This window comes from Oncorhynchus clarkii, chromosome 3, assembly GCF_045791955.1.
Source record: "Oncorhynchus clarkii lewisi isolate Uvic-CL-2024 chromosome 3, UVic_Ocla_1.0, whole genome shotgun sequence".
In the NCBI taxonomy this organism is placed as follows: Eukaryota; Metazoa; Chordata; class Actinopteri; order Salmoniformes; family Salmonidae; genus Oncorhynchus; species Oncorhynchus clarkii.
Window position 1 is genome coordinate 75886722 of NC_092149.1, and position 13174 is coordinate 75899895.

General features: G+C 44.9%; 1 protein-coding gene across 4 annotated transcripts in view; it reads right to left on the bottom strand.

Annotated features, from left to right (window-relative positions):
• The window catches only part of LOC139404550 (protein TFG-like), a 29962-nt gene that overhangs the window by 14289 nt on the left and 2499 nt on the right, over positions 1-13174 (bottom strand). For all 4 annotated transcript variants that reach the window (XM_071147253.1, XM_071147261.1, XM_071147262.1 and 1 more), the window contains 3 exons: positions 11762-11845; positions 1930-2076; positions 1212-1372 (listed from right to left, as the gene is read on the bottom strand). In XM_071147253.1, coding sequence (XP_071003354.1) covers positions 1212-1372; positions 1930-2076; positions 11762-11845 — 392 coding nt within the window. The remainder of the gene's footprint in view (positions 1-1211; positions 1373-1929; positions 2077-11761; positions 11846-13174) is intronic.

A 13174-nucleotide genomic window follows, 5' to 3' on the forward strand; every position in this document is an offset into this window, starting at 1 on the left:
TCCAGACACACTAATTTCTGACTGCTGCAAAGAGGGGAACAAAAGCAACTTAATTTTCCGCACAGACCATCCCCTGGCATGACACAGTGCTATAAGAGCACACTACCCCTATGTCAAGAGAGAGGGTATTGGCCCAGGCTAGACACTCAGAATACTAGACATTGAGGAAATTTAATCAACTTGTCAACATGTACCCGTCTGGGACAGTAATGGTGCAGGGCATTCTCATGCACTTCCAGAAGGACCTTTACAGGATAGGCACAAAAGCCAGAAATTGTGTTCCTCATTGGCAAATCAATTCAAGAGAATAAACTTTTTCCCCAGCGCACAAGTGGTTATCTCCACCCTGCTACCACAAAAATACTTCCACCCAGCCACCATACAGCAGGTGAATGACAGCATTTCCCAGGACTTTGCCTCAAAACCTAATGTCTACCTGGCCCACCACATCACCCTGGACTTTAACAGCCTTCACGACCAGGTCCACCTCTACAAGGCAGCCATCCCAACTTCTGCCAGGACCCCGAAGGACGTCACCCTGAACCGCAGCACCTCACACAGGAGCAACAGAGCAGTGGACACCCCGTCCAGAATAACGAGACACCTGCACCGAGAGGACCCACACCAAGAGGACCTACACCCAGACCACAGCGTCACCAGCCACACCCCAACCAGCTGAGACACACCCTATATAGGTCCCCCCAGATCAGACCTATGCCCCTTCTGCCCCCCACCCCGCAGCAGACCTCAACATGAGAGCCGCACATATGCCCAGGCCATGAGCAGAGCAACAAGCCCAACCACCACTAATTTTGGGCTCCAGAGTGGGCAGCGGTCTAAGGCACTGCATCTCAGTGTTAGAGGCGTCACTATAGACCCTGGTTCGACTCCAGGCTGTATCACAACCGGCCGTGATTGACCCAGCGTCGTCCGGGTTAGTGTTTGGCCGGGGTAAGCCGTCATTGTAAATAAGAATTTGTTCTGAACTGACTTGCCTAGTTATGTAAAATACAAAAATTGTGCACCCCCCCAATCCCCATCCTGCGACAAAGGGGGTATGTATCAGATGCTCAACAGATAGAGAGAGAGAGAGACAGAGACAGAGAGAAAAGTGAGAAATCAAACAGGGTGGGGAGTGAGGGCAAGGTCAGTCAGAAGACTGCATAAAAAAATACAAACAGAAAGCAACAGCAATGATGGGCGGCCTTAAATGGGACATGGTTCTCACTCAGGCCAAAGGCGGAGATGACGTTCTTGCTGACTTCGTCCTGCTTATTCAGGGGGTCGAAGGCCGACATGCTGGCCGCACTGACTGGGACCGGGGCCTGCTTCACCGCTGACACCACCCTCCCCTCACACACATCCACCGAGTCTGGAGAGAGGAAGTGGATGGGAGGGGATGCATGTCAACACACCAATATATACACATTCCCAAAAAGACATTGTCAAATATGCAAATAAGCAGAACGTTCCATTATCTTTTATCATTGAAACATCAACTCATTACCCCGGATTAGCGGCATAAACATGCCAAAGGAAACACCTCGTAAAAACATTTTTTACACTTCTCTCCTTGGAAAAACAAATCCACCTGTTGCTGTCCACCACAAGTCAGCTAGCGAACAACATTGATGCAAAGCATGCTGTGAAAACGCCCCTGGCGTTAAACATAGTGCAGGTGTGGAATGTGATTGGTCCACTGGATTAGAAGCAATGGATGGTTTAGGAAAGAGGACCACCCTTTTCAGGGCTAAATAGTGAAGTTACAGAGAGGGATTAGGAAGTAATAAAACCAACCAGCCTGTATCTGTGTGTACACTTCATAAAGTTATACAACAAATATGCATATCAGTAGATAATTACATGATTTAAAAACACACTTCACACTTGCAAAGACAGAGGTAGGTGTGTGTGTGTGTGCGCGCGTACCCGTGTCTGGTGCGGAGGCAGCCAGGCCAGGTTCTGAGGGGGGCTCCAGACATTCCAAGAGACCGTTGATTTTGTTCCTGAGCTCAATGAGCTCCTTACGCAGGTACTTTACCCGACAGGACTCCAGAGGTCTCGGCTGACCATTCACTGTGGGGGGAGAGAAGAGAAAGAGATTACCACATAGATACATAGACTGAACAAAAATAAATGCAACATGTAAAGCATTTGAGCTGAAATAAAATTGAATTAATTTAACATTTGCACAAAACGCTTATTTCTCGTAAATTTTGTGCACAAATCTCTCCTTTGCCAAGATAATCCATCCACCTGACAGGTGTGACATGAGAAGAAGCTGAATAAACAGCATGATCATTACACAGGTGCACGTTGCGTTGGGGACACTAAGATGTGCAGTTTTGTCAAACAACACAATACCACAGATGTCTCAAGTTTTAAGGAAGTGTGCAATTGGCATGCTGACTGCAGGATTGTCCAACAGAGTAGTTGCCAGAGAATTGAATGTTAATTTCTCTACCATAAACCGACCTCCATGTTGTGTAGAGCAGGTATTCCCAAACTGGGGTAAGCGTAATGCCGTAGGGGGTACGCCAAATAAAAATGTGATCCACAATTTAAAAAAATATATACATACTCTACCGTTCACAAGTTTGGGGTCACTTAGAAATGTCCTTGTTTTTGAAAGAAAAGCAAATTTTCTGTCAATTAAAATAACATCAAATTGATCAGAGATGCAGTATAGACATTGTTAATGTTGTGAATGACTATTGTAGCTGGAAATGTCTGATTTTTCATGGAATATCTACATAGGTGTACAGAGGCCCATTATCAGCAACCATCACTCCTGTGTTCCAATGGCACGTTGTGCTAGCTAATCCAAGTTTATCATTTTAAGGGACAAGTACATTAGTGTCTACTTTGAGAAACAGATGCCTCAAGTCCTCAACTGGCAGCTTCATTAAATAGTACCCGCAAAACACCAGTCTCAACATCAACAGTGAAGAGGCGACTCCAGGATGCTGGCCTTCTCGTTGCAACTCTGCCTAGAGGGCCAGCATCCCGGGGGTCACCTCTTCACTGTTGATGTTGAGACTGGTGTTTTGCAGGTACTTCATTTCTGGCCATTTTGAGCCTGTAATTGAACCTACAAATGCTAATGCTCCAGATACTAAATTAGAATAAAGGAGGCCAGTTATATTGCTTCTTCAATCAGCACAACAGTTTTCAGCTGTGCCAACATAATTGCAAAAGGGGTTTCTAATGAGCTTTTTAAAAAGGTCAACTTGGATTAGCTAGCACAACGTGCCATTGGAACACAGGAGTGGTGGTTGCTGATAATGGGCCTCTGTACACCTATGTAGATATTCCATCATTTTTTAAAACATTTTTATAAATCTGCTGTTTCCAGCTACAATAGTCATTTACAACATTAACAATGTCTACACTGTACTTCTGACAACTTGATGTCATTTTAAATTGACATTTTTGTTGTTTTTCCTTCAAAAACAAGGAAATTCCTAAGTGACCACAAACCTTTGAACAGTAGTGTAGGTAGAGTTAAAGTGACTTTGCATCGATAAACAGAGTAGCAGCAGTGTAAAGGGGGGGGGGTAATGCATTTGATTAGCTGTTCAGGAGTCTTATGGTTTGGGGGCAGAAGCTGTTAATCCTTTTGGACCTAGACGTGGCACTCCGGTACCGCTTGCCGTGATGTAGCAGAGAGAATAGCCTATGACTAGGGTGGCTGGAGCCTCTGACACCGCCTGGTAAGGAGGTCCTGGATGGCAGGAAGCTTGACCCCAGTTATGTACTGGGAAGTATGCACTACCCTCTGTAGTACTTTGCGGTTGTAGGCCAAGCAGTTGCCATTCCAGGCAGTGATGCAACCAGTCAGTGTCATGACATTGGCCTCTTTGGGTATAGCAAGCCCATCCCCCTCTCCCTGCCTCCCCCCCTTGCCTCCTTCAACTAGGTTGCTGTGGTCAGAGGTCGTAAATTCCTGAGAAGACCCTGCCACATGGTAGAGGGTAAACTTTCATAGAGGACAAAGGAAATCCTTCCACCTCACAGAACTTGAGGTACGAACAAATTCCATGTTCCGGAGAAAAGTGTAAAAGATCTGTGAAGAATCCAGCTACGAACTGGTCCGTTTGTCACAACTTGGTGAAGCTCATGGGAGATGGTGTGGCCACATTACCATAACGCTGTTTATATAATAGCCTCAGATATGAGGTTTACATCTAATTGTTGTATAAGATGAATGAGTGAGGATGATACTGTTTGTATAATTGTGTAATATGATTGTGGACTGTTGAAGAAAAATACAATTCCCTTTTGATTTGAACTAAATCAGAGGACCGCCCCTGAGCCCAGTTAGCGTCAGGCCTCCTGGGACAGCCCCTTTTCTGCCATTCCGAATAAAACCCAACTGAGAAATTATCAGCAGACCGAGCTTACCTCAATTACGAGATGGCTAAAGGTTGCAGACCATGATTCTCTCAATCAAGGGAGGACAAAAAGGTTGCAGACCATTGCTGAATCCTTTAACCATACCACGTGGTTAGACTCTTAGACTATCGATACCGACAGAATGGGAACAAGTCTTTGATATTAATTACTAGTCTGCAGCTAGGAATTCAGTATCATTGAACGCGAAGAACGACAACCGCCGAAACATCCATCTATAACGAATGTCACTCTGAACTATCCCCTCTAACCACAATCGAGAGAGAGCGGGAGAGAGATGGATAATTCTACAAAAGAAGTGAACTTTTCACCAGCGATCAAGACGACACACAGAGCGTAAATATATATATTGATTGCAATTGTTCCCGAATGAGTGAGCGTTCATGTGTAAAGGAATAGCATTTCAATTGTTATAATTATTAACTCTGTAGTGACTTCTTAGTCGACCACCACTTCCCCTTTTTGTCTAACAAGCCGCAATGCCGGTTTAGCCCACTAGGGCACATTCTCCTATCATTACATTTACCTTGTTTGTTTATGCATTTCTGTCAATTACTTAGTTAGTAATAAATAAATGATTTAAGACAATTGATGTATGGATGACTCAGTGAAGACTGGGTTCGTGCAGATAACTAACAATTTACGACGTTTGGAATGAGACTAACGTGAGGTCAAATAAATAATTCATTAATTCGAAGACTAATTGATCAGATAAAATACCTGAAAAGTTATTTTAGGAAATTATAACTTTGTAATCTGAATATTTTTCCTTGGTGCCCCGACTTCCTAGTTAATTAGTTACGTGATTAATCAGTTGATCGTGTAATAACTAATTAAAACTATAAGTCTTCAGTTAATGATAGTAAAGACACGACATCAGGAGGCTCTCGATGGTGCAGCTGTAGAACTGAGGATCAAAGGCAAATCTTTTCAGCCTCCTGAGGGGGAATATGCTTTGTTGTGCCCTCTTCACGACCGTCTTGGTGTGCTTGGACAATGTTAGTTTGTTGGTGATGTGGACACCGAGGAACTTGAAGCTCTCAACCTGCTCCACTACAGCCCCGTCGATGAGAATGGGGGAGTGCTCAGCCCTCATTTTCCTGTAGTCCACAATCAATCCCCTTTGTCTTGATCACGTTGAGGGAGAGGTTGTTGTCCTGGCACCACACGGTCAGGTCTCTGACCACCTCCCTATCGGTTCTCTCATCTTTTGTTCCCCCCGCAAGGCAATCAAACAAGCTAAGCGTCAGTATAGAGACAAAGTAGAGTCGCAATTCAAAGGCTCAGACACAAGAAGTATGTGGCAGGGTCTACAGTCAATCACGGATTACAAAAAGAAAACCAGCCCCGTCGCAGACCAGGATGTCTTGCTCCCAGACAGACTAAATAACTTTTTTGCCCGCTTTGAGGACAATACAGTGCCACTGACACGGCTCGCTACCAAAACCTGTGGACTCTCCTTCACTGCAGCCGACGTGAGTAAAACATTTAAATGTGTTAACCCTCGCAAGGCTGCAGGCCCAGACGGCAAGCCCAGCCGCATCCTCAGAGCATGTGCAGACCAGCTGGCTGGTGTGTTTACGGACATATTCAATCAATCCTTATTCCAGTCTGCTGTTCCCACATGCTTCAAGAGGGCCATCATTGTTCCTGTTCCCAAGAAAGCTAAGGTAACTGAGCTAAACGACTACCCTCCCTTAGCACTCAGTTCCATCATCATGAAGTTCTTTGAGAGACTAGTCAAGGACCATATCACCTCCACCCTACCTGACACCCTAGACCCACTACAATTTGCTTACCGCCCAAATAGGTCCACAGACGACGCAATCACACTGCACACTGCCCTAACCCATCTGGACAAGAGGAATACCTATGTGAGAATGCTGTTCATCGACTACAGCTCAGCATTCAACACCATAGTACCCTCCAAACTTGTCATCAAGCTCGAGACCCTGGGTCTCGACCCCACCCTGTGCAACTGGGTACTGGACTTCCAGATGGGCCGCCCCCAGGTGGTGAGGGTAGGTAACAACATCTACACCCCGCTGATCCTCAACACTGGGGCCCCACAAGGGTGCGTTCTGAACCCTCTCCTGTACTCCCTGTTCACGCACGCCTCCAACTCAATCATCAGGTTTGCGGACGACGCAACAGTGGTAGGCTTGATTACCAACAACGACGAGACAGCCTACAGGGAGGAGGGCCCTCGGAGTGTGGTGTCAGGAAAATAACCTCACACTCAACGTCAACAAAACAAAGAAGATGATTGTGGACTTCAGGAAACAGCAGAGGGAGCACCCCCCCTATCCACATCGACGGGACAGTAGTGGAGAGGGTAGTAAGTTTTAAGTTCCTCGGCGTACACATCACGGACAAACTGAATTGGTCCACCCACACAGCGTTGTGAAGAAGGCGCAGCCTCAGGAGGCTGGTTGAAATTCGGTTTGTCACCAAAAGCACTCAAACTTCTACAGATGCACAATCGAGAGCATCCTGTCAGGCTGTATCACCGCCTGGTACGGCAACTGCTCCGCCCACAACCGTAAGGCTCTCCAGAGGGTAGTGAGGTCTGCACAACGCATCACCGGGGGCAAACTACCCGCCCTCCAGGACACCTACACCACCCGATGTCACAGGAAGGCCATAAAGATCATCAAGGACAACAACCACCCGAGCCACTGCCTGTTCACCCCGCTATCATCCAGAAGGCGAGGTCAGTACAAGTGCATCAAAGCAGGGAACGAGAGACTGAAAAACAGCTTCTCTCTCAAGGCCATCAGACTGTTAAACAGCCACCACTAACATTGAGTGGCTGCTGCCAACATACTGACTCAACTCCAGCTCACTTTAATAATGGAAATTGATGGACATGTTTTTATCACTAGCCACTTTAAACAAGGCTACTTAATATAATGTTTACATACCCTACATTACTCATCTCATATGTATATATTGTACTCGATGCCATCTACTGCATCTTGCCTATGCCATTCTGAACCATCACTCATTCATATATCTTTATGTACATATTCTTTATCTCTTTACACTTGTGTCTATAAGGTAGTAGTTGTGGAATTGCTAGGTTAGATTACTCGTTGGTTATTACAGCATTGTCGGAACTAGAAGCACAAGCATTTCGCTACACTCGCATTAACATCTGCTAACCATGTGTATGTGACAAATACAATTTGATTTGTTCAGTGTATTTCCCACAGATCACTCGGACCCATAAACAATTTAAAAACAAATAAAATATTGATAAACTCCCCTTCATGTTAGGCCAAATAACACAGTAGGCAATCACAGCAGCAAGATTTGTGGCACGTTGTCATTGAATTGAGAGCGAGAGACAAAGAGAGAGAGACAGCCAGCGAGAGAGGGAGAGAGAAAGAAAGTTAGGGAGGGGATATATTGGGGGAAGAGTGAGAAGAGTACGAGACAAAATAAGTGTGAGACAATATAACATTATTACAGTTCAAATATATAATGGTATGGAACTTCACAATGGTAAGGGTGAGGATCACCTCTTCAATCTCTCTCCACCCACCTTGCAGCATCCCAGAGCTAGGATACAGTGATCTGTACCAGACAGTCCTTCTGATCACTATAACATGAGTCCAGTACATTTATTTTGGTCCTGTGTGAATGCAGAGGAGTGTGAACAGTTTGTGTCATGAACAGAGCTTCTGCCCATAGAAATAGACGCAGGGGGAAGATGTTCCCCAATGCTGGAGAGGGAGCCGGAGTGAAAAAGTTTGGGAACCATGTATCATCTCAATGAGTCCCAGTCTTACAGGCTGCCATAGCACAACACAATGCTCATCAGCACTGGAATGAATCAATAGATAGAGATTATAGGGGCACATAGGAGAGGGAGAGTATGCCCATCAATGGGTACAAAAAGAGCAGGGAGATGAGCAGTCCTACAGTACTCTGGCTTGACACAGAAACCACATGACTGAAACCACAAAGCGACACTAAGGCTGTGGCTGTGGCTAGAAGTAGTGTACTCAATGGGGAACATGGAGTCATTTGAGATGTGACCAACACTCAACTCCTGGAGCACAACTAGTACAGACAGATGAGCACGGTTCTACACTACAGGAAGCCCAACAAATAAAGCTCAGTTGAAATGCATGATGGGAGCTTTGGACACATGGTATATGTGACAATGTGACTGTAGTATATGACATACAAGGGCATTCTACAGACAGAATTCCAGATTCCTGTGTGAGCAGAGACCCAGCGGGTCAGAAAAAGGCCCTGGATGGAGACGGACCGTCGGGATGAATCCTACTCTTCCCTCCTGCTCCCAATCCCTGTACACATGTCTGGGAATATCAACTACACGTGAGGTCACGGCCGGCGGGACGTGCTGGCGCTCCAGGCCTCGGCACTAAAGTCTCAGGATGGAGTCAAATATCCCCAAAACATTTACTTTCTGCCGCTCCCTCTCTAATAATAGCAGGGATAGTTCAGGGACACTGGGGTGTAATTGGGAACAGAGCACAGGATATTACATGGGGCCTGCTGGCATTGGAGATGAGAGGGAGAGGTGTGTTTGTGTAAACAGTTATGCATATCTGACATTTCTGCACTGTGAAACAAAGGCGGAAGCATAACACATGGCCAGAGTACAATACTGTGACATGGACACACACACACACACACACACACGGACAGGGATGTCTCTGGCACTGGCAGAAGATCAGAAGGCATTATGATGATTAGGCCTAAACCAGACAAAAGTCTTCGTCGTCCATCTGCCATCCTTTGCAGAGCACACTCTTAAAACTCTCTGAAAAGGGGTTGACAACATGGAGCCCGAGATGGAGCTCAATTCCTGAGAGACATGTGAAAAGTATTACAAAAATTATAATAACTTTCAAGTATAGCTTGGTGCCTCTACTAACCAACCAGCATAGGAACACTGCCTTTGGGACGATACTGGCAGGAGAGAAAAACAAAGTGTCAAGGGGTACGAAGTAGGAGTTCAATGTCGAGGTCTTCTTGGATCCAAATATTGAGATCCGAACCATTACATTTCTACCCAACCAACAGGATCCAGTATTATGGGGGGGAAATCAATATCCGATCCAGTTCGGATACGAGGTGGACCAGATCTGACACAACATGTCCGACCTGAGAGAGAATTTGATCCAAATTGGGTCAGGTCTGTATCCGACAAACGGATAAGAAAGAAACATTCTTTTTTAGCTTTACTGCCACGCAAGGTGGTTTTATTTGGCCTAGCACGTTTTTTGAGAAAAACAAATATATTTTTATTTTATAATTTTCATTGCTGGACATAAGACTGTATAAACACCAGGATATCAGCCCCAAGTGATTTGAATTTTGGAAATCTGTTAAAATATTCCCCCGCATAGTAGAGAGACATGATCATATACAAATGTAAGCAAGGTTTAAAATGATTCAGTCAAATATTATCTCTGTTTGGGCTTCTTGCAATCAATTTGCAGTCGACAAAAATGGTTTAATGTTCCAGACACCCGACCATCCGCTCAATCATTTTCAAATTATTATTATTATTATTTTTTTTAATCGGCTTGTGGATGAAACTAGTTGATGATCCCTGATCTAGAGTTCAGTATACCAACGCTATAATTGCATGTTTCTGTTGACCACATTTTTTAGATTCAAGGATTTTTATTTTGTGATTTTAGGACGCTAGCAAGTATTACAGCCTACCAAAATATGTCGTTCTACAACTCAGGTCTAACTCATATAATAGCCTAATATTTTTTGTTGTTCTAAATTAAATGGAGATATAGCCTTTAGGCCCGCAGAATCAGTCTGGTTTGGATATGGGTTTGATCGAAAAGTAATCCATGCCACGGCTGTGTAGTCCTACTGTTCTGAGAGTTGAAGAGACAAGTTGTCCTGATATTTCTTATTCCTATCCATGCATTACATAATCAAAACGGCAGCCTTCCAACATTAGAAATACAATATTTCTGCAGATAAGCCTACGGCAATGAGTCTACCGCAAACATGAGCAGATGAATTTAGTCAAATATCTGTTCTTTATTAAAGATGATCAGAAAGAATGTGTAAATAACTCTGCATTATATAGCTTATTTATTTTGAACGAAAGCCACAAATCTAGAGCATAAATGAGCCACTCATCTTTATGCTGACAAATATCACACTTGACTCGAGACATTCAACATTAGTTCAACTGTTATTTGAACACACAACTGTCTAGGTAAGCCCCGTCTAAGCCTGGGGTGCGGAAGTGACATCAGCAGATGCGGTGGACTGAGACGGATTCAATGCAACAAAAAAAAAACAATCTCTAGCTGAAACTGACATTTTTATGCAGATATTATTATGCTAATGAGATTTCCACCGGGGCGCAGGCATCGACTCTAGGGGGTTTTAAACAAAGGAAAAAGCCAAATTAAATAGCAAAAGCCTACTAAATAGGCCAAGCTTTAAAAAATAAATGAAATACCCTAAATAAAGTAGTAAATTGAATAAATAAAACTAATTAAATAGCTCAGGTCTTGACAATATGGGCAACCCTTTTCCCCTTCATATCCACAATGTACATAAATGAGGGGTATACAGATGACTGTTGTTTTTTCCTCCCTCTACGGTCTTTCATTCACTTTCTTCTTCACGTCTGCAAAGAACGACTGACTCAATGTTTCAGAAACTCACTTTATATAGTCTAGGTGCTATCACTCTTTTCCGCTGTTGCGTCCTCCTCTCTCACAACAAGTAGGCTATTTTACCCCACATCACATAAGTGGCTTGTTTTAATAAAGCAAATTTGCCTTTTTGTCACAAAATGACACATCTGACATTTAAAATGTATGAAATGTTGTTTAGGAACTAAACTCTTCAAATGTAATTTGGGATCCGGTCAGTATTTCACATATTTTCACAAAGATCCGAGGCCCGTGGCCACCGAGCGGGATCCTACCCGGGATCCGAGGGTTAACTACAAAATGTGACTGGGTCGGATCTCGGGTAATCAAGTTCAGGTAGATCTATGAAGACCTCAGGTTCAATGTCAAACTATGAGACTAGACTGCCTCCCTGTGGCATGTTCCTGGAAATGAACCTTAACTTTTGGAGAGAGGGTGCTGTTGGAATGGAACAGTCAGAATGAGCAGTCAAGAGGATACAAAGGACATAAGTTATATATAGTACAGTACCATAACAAAGAACAAAGACTAGAAAAACAGAATGAGCCTACTTTAATATCCTACGGGAAAAATCAAGTTGTTTTGATTATTCAAGGATGGGCGCGCTTGGCACAGCAGCACTTAGGCCTATAGTAAAAAAGGAAGGGATGGTTATGTGTATGATAATATCTTACCGAAGAGAGTGAGTTTGAGGATCCTACTGCACTGGATGGCGAAAGACAGGTCCGAGCTGTCGAAAATAGTAATGAGGTCATCGTCTACAGGAAGAGAAGAGAGCAGGGAACATCATTCAGAACCCAAATCAGAATGAGGCCACGTTCCAATACTTTCACAATGAATCCTTATTTCCTAAGATAATGACTATTCTGAAATGACTGAATTGGTGAAAGCTGTGAGGTAGAAACCCTCACATTAACATATTCTCTTACTTCCAATAATAACTCTAAAAAAGGGGAGGATATATTCTCAAGTGTATGGGAAGACAACATCCGTTTCCATTACCAGCAGGGAGCAGCTAAATGTTGAGGGGTCAGATGGCATCCAGCAGGGAGCAGCTAAATGTTGAGGGGTCAGATGGTATCTAGCAGGGAGCAGCTAAATGTTGAGGGGTCAGATGGCATCCAGCAGGGAGCAGCTAAATGTTGAGGGGTCAGATGGCATCCAGCAGGGAGCAGCTAAATGTTGAGGGGTCAGATGGCATCCAGCAGGGAGCAGCTAAATGTTGAGGGGTCAGATGGCATCTAGCAGGGAGCAGCTAAATGTTGAGGGGTCAGATGGCATCCAGCAGGGAGCAGCTAAATGTTGAGGGGTCAGATGGCATCTAGCAGGGAGCAGCTAAATGTTGAGGGGTCAGATGGCATCCAGCAGGGAGCAGCTAAATGTTGAGGGGTCAGATGGCATCCAGCAGGGAGCAACTAAATGTTGAGGGGTCAGATGGCATCCAGCAGGGAGCAGCTAAATGTTGAGGGGTCAGATGGCATCCAGCAGGGAGCAGCTAAATGTTGAGGGGTCAGATGGTATCTAGCAGGGAGCAGCTAAATGTTGAGGGGTCAGATGGCATCCAGCAGGGAGCAGCTAAATGTTGAGGGGTCAGATGGTATCTAGCAGGGAGCAACTAAATGTTGAGGGGTCAGATGGCATCCAGCAGGGAGCAGCTAAATGTTGAGGGGTCAGATGGCATCCAGCAGGGAGCAGCTAAATGTTGAGGGGTCAGATGGCATCCAGCAGGGAGCAGCTAAATGTTGAGGGGTCAGATGGCATCAGCAGGGAGCAGCTAAATGTTGAGGGGTCAGATGGCATCCAGCAGGGAGCAACTAAATGTTGAGGGGTCAGATGGCATCCAGCAGGGAGCAGCTAAATGTTGAGGGGTCAGATGGCATCCAGCAGGGAGCAGCTAAATGTTGAGGGGTCAGATGGCATCCAGCAGGGAGCAGCTAAATGTTGAGGGGTCAGATGGCATCCAGCAGGGAGCAGCTAAATGTTGAGGGGTCAGATGGCATCCAGCAGGGAGCAGCTAAATGTTGAGGGGTCAGATGGCATCCAGCAGGGAGCAGCTAAATGTTGAGGGGTCAGATGGCATCCAGCAG